The 13,831-nt window shown below is 49.5% G+C and overlaps 4 protein-coding genes across 4 annotated transcripts; all 4 read right to left on the bottom strand.

Annotated features, from left to right (window-relative positions):
* Window positions 1–64: 64 nt before the first annotated feature.
* Window positions 65–2,523, bottom strand: ASPZODRAFT_18402 (hypothetical protein; the record flags this gene model as incomplete). Its single annotated transcript, XM_022727212.1, has 7 exons — window positions 65–143; window positions 221–356; window positions 413–556; window positions 622–824; window positions 883–1,909; window positions 1,970–2,262; window positions 2,321–2,523. 7 exons carry the CDS (start codon window positions 2,521–2,523, stop codon window positions 65–67), a joined length of 2,085 nt encoding a protein of 694 aa, XP_022578720.1.
* A 1,191-nt stretch (window positions 2,524–3,714) lies between these two features.
* On the bottom strand, window positions 3,715–6,546 carry ASPZODRAFT_134992 (hypothetical protein). The gene is made up of 2 exons (XM_022723677.1): window positions 4,161–6,546; window positions 3,715–4,061 (listed from the first exon to the last, which is right to left on the bottom strand). Exons 1-2 carry the CDS (start codon window positions 6,465–6,467, stop codon window positions 3,768–3,770), a joined length of 2,601 nt encoding a protein of 866 aa, XP_022578719.1. The 5' UTR covers window positions 6,468–6,546; the 3' UTR covers window positions 3,715–3,767.
* A 982-nt stretch (window positions 6,547–7,528) lies between these two features.
* ASPZODRAFT_71794 (hypothetical protein) lies at window positions 7,529–8,305 on the bottom strand (the record flags this gene model as incomplete). The annotated part of the gene is made up of 3 exons (XM_022729781.1): window positions 7,529–7,576; window positions 7,627–8,118; window positions 8,174–8,305. The coding sequence occupies 3 exons, from the start codon at window positions 8,303–8,305 to the stop codon at window positions 7,529–7,531; spliced, it is 672 nt and encodes a 223-aa protein (XP_022578718.1).
* Window positions 8,306–9,258: 953 nt separating this feature from the next.
* Window positions 9,259–11,772, bottom strand: ASPZODRAFT_134988 (hypothetical protein). The gene is made up of 3 exons (XM_022723675.1): window positions 11,524–11,772; window positions 10,780–11,447; window positions 9,259–10,723 (listed from the first exon to the last, which is right to left on the bottom strand). The coding sequence occupies exons 2-3, from the start codon at window positions 11,301–11,303 to the stop codon at window positions 9,565–9,567; spliced, it is 1,683 nt and encodes a 560-aa protein (XP_022578717.1). The 5' UTR covers window positions 11,304–11,447; window positions 11,524–11,772; the 3' UTR covers window positions 9,259–9,564.
* Between the last annotated feature and the right edge of the window lie 2,059 nt (window positions 11,773–13,831).

Below are 13,831 nucleotides of genomic sequence, written 5' to 3'. Positions count from 1 at the left end.
TTTAACAATAACAGAGTATGATAGTAATAATAAGAATGGATCGTCTTGCTGTATGTGCCGGCACTTACAGTCCCTCCTGGAGCAGTAGGAGGGCAAAACTTCCCCCCACGACGGGGCGGGCGACAAAGGTAACTTCGGGGTAACTGACGGCAGCGTTAGATCTAGCAATTCTCAAAAGAAAAGAAAAAGAAAAGAAAAAGAGACTCCAGGTAAAACTCACTTGCCCCCGACTGTATTGTACAGATCGGTCATGGCACGGTTCGTAGGCGTCTGGTCGATCCAGACGGCAAGGTCATGGATAAACATCTGCTGCGTACTCTTTGATGCAACAGCCGCAGTAAACATTTCCCAATCGCCTGTGTGGAGTCAGAAAGAAAAGAGTCTTGGGTCGATCAAAAAATAGGAACTTTACCCTTGGTGTAGTTGTGCCGCGTGTCCAACGGAACGCCGTACGTCAGCTGCACGGTTTGGTAGAAATTGCTCTGCATCTCGTACACAGATTGTGGAACCAGGTCGAGGCCCAACTCGGCATCCGCATATAGATTGTACAAGAGGCCTACGAATTTAGTTGGTCTCGATCAAATTGCATGTTCCTTTCGGGAGAGGAGAAGAAAAACTCACCATGCGTGTCGTTGGCCCCGTACGCCAAGGTGCTGTGTGGAGGATTGGCGTCATGAGCAACTCCGAGGACCTGCCACTGCGCGATGTAGTTGTGTGCAATATTGGTGAAGTTTTTAGCATCAGCAGTGTGCCCGGTCAGATTGGCAATCACCGCCATGGCCTCGATGCCAATCATGCCCTTGAGGGCCAGATTTGTTTGGTTTCTATCTAGTGTTAGAACTCTTGAAGGAAAACGAGGGAAGGAAGGAACGAAAGGCGTACGCAAGTGACCCAGCAAAGTCATCGGTCGAGATCTGATTCGAAGGATACAGGGCATCCGCAACCAGGTACGAGGTCCACTGTTTCAACAAGGTGTAATGCTGCTTGAGGAAGTTTGTGTCTTGTGCCTTGAGAGCATACGCCAGGGTCATGATCAACATGTCACCGCATTCTTCCAGCGGCATCGGCTCGTCGTCGCCATTGTTGTGCCCCGTAGCATTCGGATAACGGCTTCCAATGTCGTGCATCGACCACGTGTTGGGGTACAACCCCGACTCTTGGATCTCAAAGAGGGGGTCTAACAGAAGCTTAAGGAATTCTGGATTCGCGTACAGAAAGAACGGATGGGCGGGGAAGATTACGTCGACTGTGTTGACATTGCCGTCTGAGGAAATCTCCTTCATGAACAGGTAGTACTCGTCCTGTGTGCCACACAGCTGCGTGGCGCCAAGGGCCTGCCGCGCGGACAGCGAGGTAATGGTCAAGTAGTCCTGGCCACCAGCTGCAAGCGAGTCGGTCTCAACTCGGCTGTCAAAGTCTGTCGATAAAGTGGCGGCGTGGGAGTAATCGTTGTGAAAAAATTCCAGGGCGTCAAGCTCAGTGGAAAAGTAACTCGTCCATAAGGATGGCAAAGACACGACTCCCGAGGTCCGTTCATACTGAACAGCCTTGTCTTGAGTCAGGCCGATGGAAAATAAAGCGCTGGCAGTCGTGGAGTTGACCGAGCCCAGGTCGTTGGCGAAGCCGAACACTGGCCAGTCGTTCGATATGGCGCGGTACTTGGTGTCCTTGCTGTTGCCCAACAACCCGTTGGATGAAAAGGAACCCCGTACATCGACATCTCTGCCAGACTGATAGGTCAGGCCCGCCCTGTTGTCCGTGGCCCAGTACCAGTAACCCCATTCGCCTTGGTCTGTGTTTTCAGAGAACAGCAATTGGGTCTGGCGGTAGACCCGATGATAGGCGACTCCATCATCAGTGACTCCGTAATCCCATTGAGCCACCGCTGTCCTATCGCCTGATACCCACTCTGTACAAATCAATTAGAATGTGATACCATTATTCGTTAAGAGTGAGACGAGCAACCTACCAGCCGAGATATCTGCGTACAGCTGGACATCATGTTCATTGCCATCGGTCGAGACAACGTCCACATGGAGGTAGGAAAAGACAAGAGATTGACGCTTCATGTCATCCGGGGTTATAGGCGACAGGAACGTAATGTTCATCTGGACCATGCCTCCCACGTTCATGATAAAGACACTTCGGGTGGAAGTATACTCGAAAGCGAGCTGAGTGACCGTCGTAGTCCCTGGCAGTCCCATCCAGGTGTAGACTTGGCCATCTACACGAATCATGCCTGCCCAGCCGGTGATTTGATTACTACCGTACTTGTTAACAGACACAAAGCATAAACAATCCCAAGGGGAGGATCACTCACGACCAAAAGTCCGGCCACTCGCCCGCGAGATACCCTCCATCACCACCATCACTGCCTACATCCAACCACGTACTCAGATAGGGAGACCGGACCGCCAGTGGGATAGCCGGCGGACGCGCCGGCGAGAAGGTCGAGGTCGTCGAGGCTCGCACACAGGAGACAATCCACGCGGCCACCAGTATAGAAAAGGAACCCAGCTTCATGATGATACACAGCTCATGAAGTAAACAAACCCCAGGACCAAACCAAAAGAGAATGGGGAAAAAAAGTCAATACGAAGAATAAAAACAAATCAAAGGAGTGACAAGAAAAAAAGACAGGCAAGCTCTCAGGACCACAATCCAGGCCCTGATTGTTTACTCCCGACTGGAATGCGCCGATTCTTTATACCAGGCAGGACCCCCAAAAACCCACATGCCGCAGGGCAGCCCGGAAGGGAGAAGAAGTTCTCGCCAAAAAGCCCCCTCCCTCTCCCAGGGAGCAGAAGGAGAGTTTGCTGTCGGAGATCCAGACGGACAAGGCGCATGATAGGGAGAGAACAGGGGGGGGGGAAATTGCGACGAAACCCGCGATATCTCTCAGAGCTCATCTGACACGTCACCTCATGGTTCCGTGATGGCCTGGCGATGGCACAAGCACGTCGGTCCGGAGTATAACTAAGGGCGAATAGAGGAGCACGAGTCGTGATCGGAGCGTGGCCCCTTGCATTGACAGTACGGGAGGAGGAGGAGGAGGAGTAGTGAAGAAGATCGTATTAGCGAAAATAGAGGCACCTGGGGAATAAAGAGCGAGGGTAATGAGCTAATGGTACTTGCTAAATGAATGGATAGTTGTTTCGGTTGTTTTCGAATAGAAGAGCATTGTGTATTGTGGGTGTGCTCTTGTTGTTGTCGAGATACGTCTGTTGACGCGCACCCAAAGCGGAAGGTGACACGGACGACATCCTGAGGAGGCTTCAAGGCAGCAGCAGCAGAGAAAGACGCAAGAATTCCTCCGGGAGGGAGTTCTGGAAAGCGTTGGTCGTCTGCAGGGGAAAGTTGAAAGGAGGAAGAGAGAGGAAGAGGAGGCTGTTTCGGAAGCCGAGTCGATGCGGTGACCGGCCAAAGCATCATGTGCGACTATGATTGTACAGTCAGAAGATTATAATTGATGCAAGTGACTAATATCTAGTATGAATGATACTGTGAATACTACGAGGACGGAGAATACTACGTTCTGTTATTTAATACTCCCTACATCCAGAGTAGATATCGGGGTTATCCTTGCTCGCGATGCAGGTCGGATATTCACTCCTTGCAGACTACATAGAATACAGACATATGTAGGAGATATTGTATAAGAGAGAATATCATAATTCGGCCAATGATCTTTCGCCGCAAGCGCGGTATTCCATGTAAATAGTTATTAGGTAACGTGTATTCACAAGCGAGGAGTGCTCAGGCGATGATCACCTCACACTCCTCACCAGCTCGATACAAAACTCCCCCCATTCACTCCCCCCGCTGGTCGGGAGTATCTCCTCGGCGATGGCGTTCTCGAGTCGATCGTTGTACCGCTTGCGGAACTCGCGCTTGACGAGCTCGAAATGCCCGGGCTCCCAGTGTAGGCGAACCAGGCGCGAGATGAGCAACTCCGAGCGCTCCTTGCCCGGCTGCAACTCATGCAGCGCCTGGTTCAGCAACATGGCGTCGCGCATGGGTCGGTTGATTGCTCCGTTGAGGATATGTGCGAGTGTTTCGCCCTAGTCAACGGTGAGAAGTTTTACATAGAATCTAAATGCATAGACACAGAAAATGGAAGAGTAAGCGATGAGGAGAAGAGGAGAAAGAGTCATACGTACCACCAAATTGTTGGACTTGGAGAGCATCGCCCGGGTAAAGTTCTGCTGGTAGGTGCGTTCATAGGCGCGTAGGACCTCACGCAGGTGGGAGTCGCTGCGCAAGACGATAATGTAGATCATGGCGGTCTCGCCGCCCTCGCGGGCAACCAACGAGCGACGCAGCTCATGCACATCCTGCTGCACGAGGTCGAGATCGACGGGGGCACGCTCGCTCTGGCGAGACTCCTCGAGGGCGAGGAGGACGGCGGTGCGGAACTTGTCGGCCTTGAGTTCGGTCTTCATGCAGCGCTCGAGACTATCGCCGTAGCGCGAGTCGCGGAAGCAAGCCTTGACCTCGCGGATCTCCGAATTCGTACGGCCCAGCAGCGACTCGATCAACAGCTCGCGCCGCGAGCTACCGCTCTGGTAGTAGCAGTTGGCCCAGAATGCCTCCGACTCCCACCGGCCCAGAGCCGTCGCGTAGCATGCTTTCCCCATGGATCCCGAGGGCAGCTTCAGCCGGATGTGCTTGGCGATGTTGACTCCCTTGCCTTGCACTTTCACGTGGTTCTTGTATTCTTTGCGCAGCGTCATTATCTCCTCATCGGTCAGATGTGGTAGGATGGAGATCAGCGGCTTTGTGTCCACCCCGCTCCGTGTGCCCTGCAGCGCCTCTGCCAGCGCCAGCGCATCCTCCGTCGCGTCGTAAAAGCTCACCTTCTTGCGCTCACTCGCCGGGGAGATCAGAATCATCGATGCCGGCTGTCCAGCCGAGTCGTGTCGGACGTGGTGCTGCTGCCTCGTGCTGCTGCTACGAGTCAGCGACGACTCGCGCGACTTGGACTTGTCTCGCGTCCTCGATTTGTCACGTATATTCGATCTATCTCGCAGTCGCAGTCGCTCATCATCCGACTTGTCGCGTATATTCGATCTATCTCGCAGTCGTAGTCGCTCATCGTCCGATTTGTCGCGTATATTTGATCTATCTCGCAGTCGCAGTCGCTCATCATCCGACTTGTCGCGTATATTCGATCTATCCCGCAGTCGCAGTCGCTCATCATCCGATTTGTCGCGTATATTCGATCTATCTCTCAGTCGCAGTCGCTCATCATCCGATTTGTCGCGTATCTTCGACCTGTCTCGCAGTCGCCGCCGCTCATCGTCCGACTTGTCGCCGCCGATACCCTTCGTCCTGCGGCGGCGGTGGTCCGAGTCCGAACGGCTGTCGAACAGTTCCAAGTCCGACAAGTCATCATCCAGCTTAGACGGGTCCATGATCGGCGACGGCATCGGCGAGATCGACTGGTAGGTGCCCTTGTACGGTTCCAGCAACGGACTGGCAGGCGGACGGGCGCCTAACCCAGCACCTCCTCCTCCGACAGACAAACTGTGGCTGCGATGATGGCTATCATGGCTGTTACCATTCCCGTTGCCGTTACTGCCAGGGATTGATACGGAAAGGCTATGAGGACGGCCATTTCCCGGCACCACACGCTCCGTCTTGAATTGCGGCTCTCTGCTTATCGTATACGGTCTGCTGACGGGCTGCACAGGAGCAAGAGGAGCAAGAGGAGGAGGAGGTGGTGGGGGGTGATTGTTCGCGGGGATCGTTGTCTTATTGCTGTACTTGACAGACCCGGCGTCAACTTGCGCATACTGCCATTGGGGCGGGTTGGCGTACGCCTTGGAAGACGGGACGCGGGGATATGCACTGGTGGGCGTATGCGCCTGCGTGTGCATGTGCGTCTGCGTCTGCGGTACACTCACGTACTGAGGCAGGGGAATACTTTGTGGCTCGGAACCGGGAAACGCACCGGGCATGCTTCCACTGCCACCAGCCTGCGACGTGGGCGGCACGAAACCCGGCATCTCACACGCGGGGATCGGTGCCCAGTCGGACGAAGCGGAGGTCGTGGGGGGAGGAGGATGAGGAGGATACCCCGCTGGCTGGGCGTACTGGTACTGCTGCTGTCGCCCGTAGGCAGGATGACTGCCAGACTCCTGCTGCCGAGAAGAAGATTTCGGCGTCTTCTTGTCCGGCGAAGACGACAGGCGGTAGTGACTGGGAGCTTCGCCGTACGCCAGATCCTCATCTGCCGAGTCGCTGTCCGTATCATGCTCATATGCAGGTCTGTTGCGGTATCTCGACTCTCCTCTCTCATGAGACTGATACTTCGATCGATCATCCTCGGAGTGGTAATACCGCTCATCCTCCTCGTACCTGCTCTCATAGCGAGCATCGCGCGACCTGGACCGCTCCACACCGCGACCCCTGGCACCGGGCGACTTGGACCGGCCACGCGACCGTGGATCAGGGACATGCAACATAGTAAATGAACCTTAGTTTTATCTGCCAGCAACAAAGGTCTAGTCAATAATGACACAAATAGAAAGAAGAGGTAAAAGGTTGAAAAAGAAAGAAGAGAAAGGAAAAGAATACCGTCCACAGATATAAATGCCGTCCGTCAAGGCCAACGCGGGGCAGCGCGAACTCAAACCCAGCCGCTTCGTATTGTTATTGTTGTGGTGAGAACTAAGACAGACTAGATGATTAGTTAGTAGATGGAAAAGAAGAGATAGCCCGTCCATTTTATAACGACCAGACCAGGGTAGATAGGTACCTAGGTAGGTAGGTAAACTAAGGAGGTAGTTACTGTATGTACTAAGGTACGGAGTAGGAGGAGTTGATCTGATACTAATGTTTCCTGTAATGCCAGATATGTAACGTTGTTTTCAATTACGTATAGATTCCGTTTTTGCAATCCATACAAATACAAGAGTGGAAGCTTCCATGTAACCTGCTTCTTTCGAGCTTATACAAATGACCAAAAAGACCTTTCAAGAACGTTGACATTAATTCGCCAGCTCCGCCAGCAGGAGGCTCACTCAACCCCATACTAGTAGATAGATCCAGAAAACGGAAAGAAAACATTACCAAGATTCGAGAACAGCTCTATGCAGAAGAGAAGCAGCAACTCGGAAAACAATGCGGAACTTCCAACGAGGAATCTCTAGCTGGAACCCTTGAATATAAATGTCTTTTCGTCACAACCCTCCTCCAGCTGTGACAATTTCTCCACGACCTGGCGTTGAGAATCCACCTTCCCGGCCTCCTTGATGAAGCAGTTGACGAATACACTGCTTGGCAGCTGACACTCGGGTTAGCAAAAAAGGAGCTTCAAGGGCAATATTGAGAGAGGCTCGTGAAGTTGCTTTGGACAACTATCTTGACCTTGTGATCGGATCTATAAGGATCGAAACTCGAAGTTCTTCGAAGATCGGGATGTCGCAGCTGGCGTAGTCATCAGAATTGGAACGTTGAACAAGGCGCGCGCGCGCTCGTTCCAATGTGGAGTTTCACTGTTGTAAGTGGTGATAAGATATAGTAATTAGTAATATTTTGTGTTTGGAGGAAGACCTTCTTTTTGATCTTGTCGCTAATAGATAAGACTGTTAGATACTTGCTTTATCGAGGGTTAGATGTTACTAAGAGGTCCCTGAAGCTGGCAAACACCTCATATTCATCTTTGCAGGATTGTTTTTCAGCAGCCCCAAAGGTTTTAAATGTTGTTGCAACATCAAAATCAACCCAGACAACTCTTTCTTGATCACTAGGAACTATAAGGATGTTTTTAGGATAAGCATCTTGGTGTTTCACATGGGCAGCATGTATTTCTTTGATTCCATTTATAATAAGATCAAATCGAGCATCAGAGTAGTTGACACAGTTGAGGGGTTCCGGATTCGGCAAATACTCAATGAATATTGCCTGCGGTTTGAATTTATCGGCGGCGAAACAGCGAAGGAATGGTTCAAACGCGGCCGGATCGATCTGATCGAGAGAGCCATGAAATTGAGGGACGAAACCACGCGCACATACGCCATATTTATGAAGGTTTCGATATGCGTTTAATTCGCAACGAAAGCGGTTCAAGTCTCGGCCCTTTTTTGTGTATCCTGGGTCACCGTTGTTGTGGAACTAAGCGGGTCAGTACTATGTAGTAATGTTTCGACGGAGTGCTCGCCGCACTCACAAGCTTCATGACACATTTAAGCCCCTGGAGGTCAATTTCAAAGATCGAAGAGGCCTCCGAATGTGCAATCTCTCTTTTGATGCGAATAGCATCAGGATTCGGTCTCAGCAGATGGTCGTCTGAATACGCCATCATCAGACTGTCGATGTAAACGAAGGGAGGGCGGGAGTTTGGCAACAGCGGCGGCCTATATTATAATTTATGTCATGCTGGATCACGTGAAGGAACTTACCAAAGTCTCACTGCACAGTTGTGCAATAAATTATCCATAGATAGATACCTACCTAGTAGGTACCTTGGTAGTACCTACTTGCTAAGCCCGGATGCTTGCAGCCAACCAAAGTGAAATAAAACCCTTCGTATTAGTTATGACAGATAATATATAATTTTCAGAGTCAAGGGAGTTTTGTAAATTACAGTACAGTAATAATACAGTGACTTGGTAATCTGGCTCTTATTGGCAGTGGGGCCGGGAAAACAACAAGTCAAAAGAGTACCTAAGGAAATAATAATAATAATATCCAATTAGATAGTATCATGCCGCCGGATTTGAAGTCACAACGCGACGGTCGTCTCTGAACCAGCCGCGGGCCACACTGTAGCTAAGCGAAACTGACAGGGCTAGAAGCCTAGAACGACAGCCTTGCAGACGCAAGACACGGTGCAAGAGACGGCATTGGCCTGTTACCTGCAGGTTGTCGGGTCCAGACGGCGCTTTCACAAACTTCAGCCTCATGCGGGCAATCCAAGCTGTCCAGTGGCAGTGTCGGTGTCGGTGCAATGCCCACCCCTCGTCAGTGTGAGGGAATAAGTTTGTTGTTTCTCAAGGTGGAGGGGGGATTTCAGCTCCCTTTCGCATTCCACTCATGTGACTCTAGGCAGCTACGTAGAAGCTGTACGTCTAGCACTACTAAGGTAACTGGTCATCAAGTTACTACGTACACAAGGTATCTACTAATCTACTATTTACTATTATACTGATCAGTCAAGCGGACAATTAATTCGTCTCATCCAATAATAAACAACTATTTGGATGAGAAAATCCGCAACGGGGGAGACATCAAGTGGTATAAAGAGGACCCAAGGGCCGGAGAAGCGGAGACAAAAAAAAAAAGCAGAGGAAGGAAAATAAGGTACAATGTCGAGAGGAAAAATAATACATCATGCAGGCCGATCAGTAATTACAGGGACGTTGACAGATAGAGAGGGAGAGAGAGAGAGAACTGTTTATCAGAGTCCAGGCGGCACATACATATGAAGCGGGAAGAGAATCAATTGGGTAAGGAGTGAGTGAATCAGAAATGAGAAGAAAGAAAAAGGGAAGTAGGAAAAAGAGACAGTAATAATGGGGGGAAAGAAAAAATAAAGAAACAAAAAACCAGAGCATGGCTTTATCGAGTCCGACGGCCATCCTTGACAGGACCGTTTCGTCCCCCGTAGGCTTTCTTCTTCTGGGGAGGAGCCTGAGCAGGCGCATGGCCGTTGCGGTTGAGACGGTTTGTTCTCCACCGCTCGTACCAGACCACCCGGCTGGCTTCACGCAGCTCGGAGCGCCATTCACTGAAGACAGAGTCCTTGAGCTTGACAAAGTCGCAGTGCACCGGGTTGTGCGGATCAGCAAACCCCCACGGGAACTTGCGACCCACGGGTTCGTCCCCGGCCGCCAACGAGTGAGGGTCGGGCGAGAGGATTGAAAAGGGGATGATCGACGAACTTGTCACCGACCCCGATGACTTGCGGGTGCTCTGGCTGCGACGCGAGGGGGAGACGGGTTCCGGAACATCGTCATCCGAGTACGTTGACGTGGGAGTAACGGCTCCAGCCTTCTCTGCAGCGGCCTCACTGTCGTCACCCTCATCGTCGTCGTTGTTGTCATATTCGTCTTCGTCACTCTCGATCGCGGAATCCTCCTGCTCTTCCAGCGTGAGGATCTCCAGAGGATCGATGTTGGCCTTTTTCAAACTGTCCCAGACGGCCTTCTTGAGATACGCCATATGAGCGGTGGTGACCGTGTCTGCCTTGCTAATCACCGGGACGATTGTGGTCTTGCCCAGCATGGTCCTCAGGACCTGGATGTCCAGATTATCGTCCAGGATTCCCGTGATGCGCGAGTCAGACGGCAGCGGCGCCCCGTTGGCAGCCCGCTCGGCGGCGGCAGCGTTAGCGTCCAGCCGGACCGGATCGAGGATCAAAAAGGTGCAGTGGATATGCGTGTCGCGGGTCCCGGGGGAGCGGATCACCTTCATCTCCTCGGTCAGGGTCTCTTCGAATTTACTTTCCAGAAAGCCGGTCACGCTCCGGAGCTGGATATCCACGATGTTCTTCTCCAGACCCTGAGAGTCCCACAGCGTCAATCCCACGCGTTCGCCGTCGATCTCAGTCTCAAGGTAGCGCGAGGTAAAGCCATCGTTGGCCGGCGACTGTCGATCGAGCTCTTCAAACTCGCTAGGTGCACGAGAAGGGTGCTTATGAGGCGGCAGAGTCAACGACGAACGAAGGAAGTTGAGGAAAGAGGTCTTGCCGGAGTTCCGCGCTCCAATGACCAAAATGCTGTATGCCTGTCAGACAAGATATTTTTTTCCCTTCTATCAGCTCCCACGACTTACTTGTATGGGGTCGGATCCTTGCGACGACGCAGTCGACGCGGACCGTTGACAGTGCTGACGGCACTACTGCTGGCGTAGCTGTACCGACCGCGATGGGTCATGCTCTCCGTGCGTGAATAGAATTCGACAGCATCCTCCGGCAAAGGAATCGGAGGCGCCACTCTGGCGGGCGATGGGATCGCGTGAGATGGTGAGCTCACGACTTCGCCATCCGGACGCTCATCGCCACCAAAGGTCTCGAGCTGAGGAGCGGGCGCGAGCGCGGGCAGACGGGGCGGCTGTCGGGGTTTGGAAGCCATCTCGCGCTGGCGACGGAGCTCCTCTTCTCTAGCCTGCTCTTTGGTCATTTTCTTACCACGGCCGCCAGATGCCTTGCGCTCCGCTAGGGGTTCTGTGGACTTGGAACGGCGCAGAAAGCCAAACGATGCTCTCCGCTGACCGGAGCTGCCGTTGTCCGCAACAGATAGGTGCGCGTCTGAGGAAGGCGGCACCCGCCCTGGACTCCGGGTCCTCGCGGCAGACATGGTAGCCTTGATATTTCCCAGCAGCCGATAGTTATTATCGATCAGGAAGTTGTCAGTCAGGGCTATTCACTGTCTGTTCAGTCACCCTGATGTGTGTAAGGAAGTGGAGACGGTGGGGGGATTCAGTTGCGATGTGAATACAGGCTGCATTGCATACAGTTAGCAAAGCTATTTAGCACTCTATAGGTATAATATTGCTCTTATTCATCACATCACTCACTCTGTACACTGAGATGATGACTCCTTTTTTTTTTCTTTTTTCTTCTTATAATTTGTTTGCAGTGAATGATAGCTCGAGTCGGTCGAGTGAAAGGGGAGAACCAGTCGACTAGGGAGGCGAAGGAGAGGAGGAACACGACATTCACAAGCCCAGCAAGCGGCAGTCGAGAATTCCACGCTTCACCTGAGCGGCTGGCGAAAGAAGCGAAAAAGGCGAAAGGAAAGGACGAGAACCGGTCTGCCCACAGCGTCCGTCTTCTGCGGCGCTTGGTATGGGGGGAGGGAGGGGGGCAAGAGGGGGACGAAAACGAGAGGACGAACGAACGATTGACGCAAGATGAAGCCAGTAGTAGCTTCAGCAGGGTCTGAAGAATCGAGGACGCTGGACGTTCAACGTGCGTTGCTTTTCACTTGGACAGCTTCAGCAGGCTCGGACAGAAGCTCTTCATCAACCTTGAAACCCGGTTGTTGTCACCAGCCAACCTGGATAGCTTGCAAGGTCTAGGCGTCAGAGACAGCAGGACAAGACCTGGAGCCAATTCCTTTTTTTTTCACCTTTCTGCTGACCAGCAAGCCAGAGAAGCCTTTCCGTTAGTTACTCCGTACCTAGTCCGTCCAGTGATTCCTGGCGGGCGTTCAGGGGCACCTTCAGCTCCCCACTAGTCTAACTAGGTAGACTTGAAAAGTAGTAGGCGGACAGTACAGTTCAGAGCAGGTACTCAGTCTGTCGTAAGACTGTGTTTTAAACAGAATACTGCGTTAAATCTCCAAAACCAAATCTACAAAAACTAATCTTATAGTCGTCCGAGTATGTCTTGTTGTGACAATAGGTCTGTCTCTATTCTCTTCTCTCAACCCTCTCTACAAGCCCCTTTCGAATGCGGGGATCTCGTGCGTATCAGACAGTAAATTACAGTGGGTCTTGTAATCGTTCAGATTATTCCATTGGCCCACCATTGCTACCTTGTGTAAAACGTTGTAAACAACAGTCGATCAATTCTGGATAGAGTCAGGTCTCTCAGGTACTTACTAGATACTAGGTAGGTACCTTACTACCTGGAAACTTAGTACCTACCTAGTAGTAACTACTAGGTACCTAAACTACATAGGTAAGATGTCAGAGGTGCGTGCCCAATTAGGCTTAGCGTCGCCTCGTTTGGCGCGGCCGCACCACATAACCACCTGCTTCACGTCTAAGCTGTAGCAGTAATAGCAACTATTAGCTATCTCTTCCCTTTTCTAGGCCTACTAGGCCAACATAGTAGCATATTATTTAAAAAGATAGAGTATACTATATTTAATAAATTCTTATTTATTTAAGATCTTATCTAAGCGATATCAATGTCTGTAAAATAATAGGTGATATAAGTAATATAGGTGATATAAATAGTTCCCCTAAGGCTAAATATATTTAAAAAGACTAATAATAATTAAATTTAAAAAATCTATATCTACCTAATTAACAAATTAGACGTCAATAGGCCTATATAATAGGGATAGAACTAATTAAAGGTTTACCTAATAAGTAGTAGCTATATTAATAGTTAAAGGTGTTAATTAGGCGACTAAAATTATAGATAATTAGCTTATTCTAGATACTATTAAGAAGTTATAAGGTAAAGAGAATATTAAATATTAGGAGGACTATATCTAGTAGGTTTTTAAAGTTAATAACCTAAAGAATATTATTTATAAAGATATACCTAGACTAGTAGAGAATTCCTATAAATTTAATAAATAGGATTATATATCACGACGCGTGAAGCTCTAGCTAGTATTATTAATTAATAAGAATATTTAAAGTAAGGTTAAGATATCTACATTACTATAGATGTATATAGATAATTTTTATTATACTATCCTAATAAGTATTAAAGAAATAGGTATTTATTAGGCCTCTTATAACTTTAGGAAACTAATTAAAATATATTATTTAGATTATTTAATAATTAAAGAATTTATTTAGGATCTTATTAAGAGCTGTAATACTACTAATCTTTATATTAGAATCTATATAGGACCCTGCGCTGCAACTATTATCCTTATAGATAAAGTAAAGAATAAACTCCCTATTTAAGTTAATAAAATTAAAGATATTATTAATAAATATTTAGATATAGATAATATAACTAAAAAGGATTTCTTATAATACTATAATAAAGTTAGAGATAAGGTTAGTAAATTAAAGAGTAATTAAATACTTATTATAAGAGCTATTAAGCACCTAGGATTAAGTAATAATAATAATAATATAATCTATAGAAATAAGCTACTAAAAAATATAAAATTATATAATTAGATTACTAAAT

Source organism: Penicilliopsis zonata (assembly GCF_001890105.1).
Source record: "Penicilliopsis zonata CBS 506.65 unplaced genomic scaffold ASPZOscaffold_14, whole genome shotgun sequence".
Taxonomy (NCBI): Eukaryota; Fungi; Ascomycota; class Eurotiomycetes; order Eurotiales; family Aspergillaceae; genus Penicilliopsis; species Penicilliopsis zonata.
The sequence above is the reverse complement of the archived record's forward strand: the minus strand, read 5'-3'. Positions and strand labels throughout refer to the sequence as shown.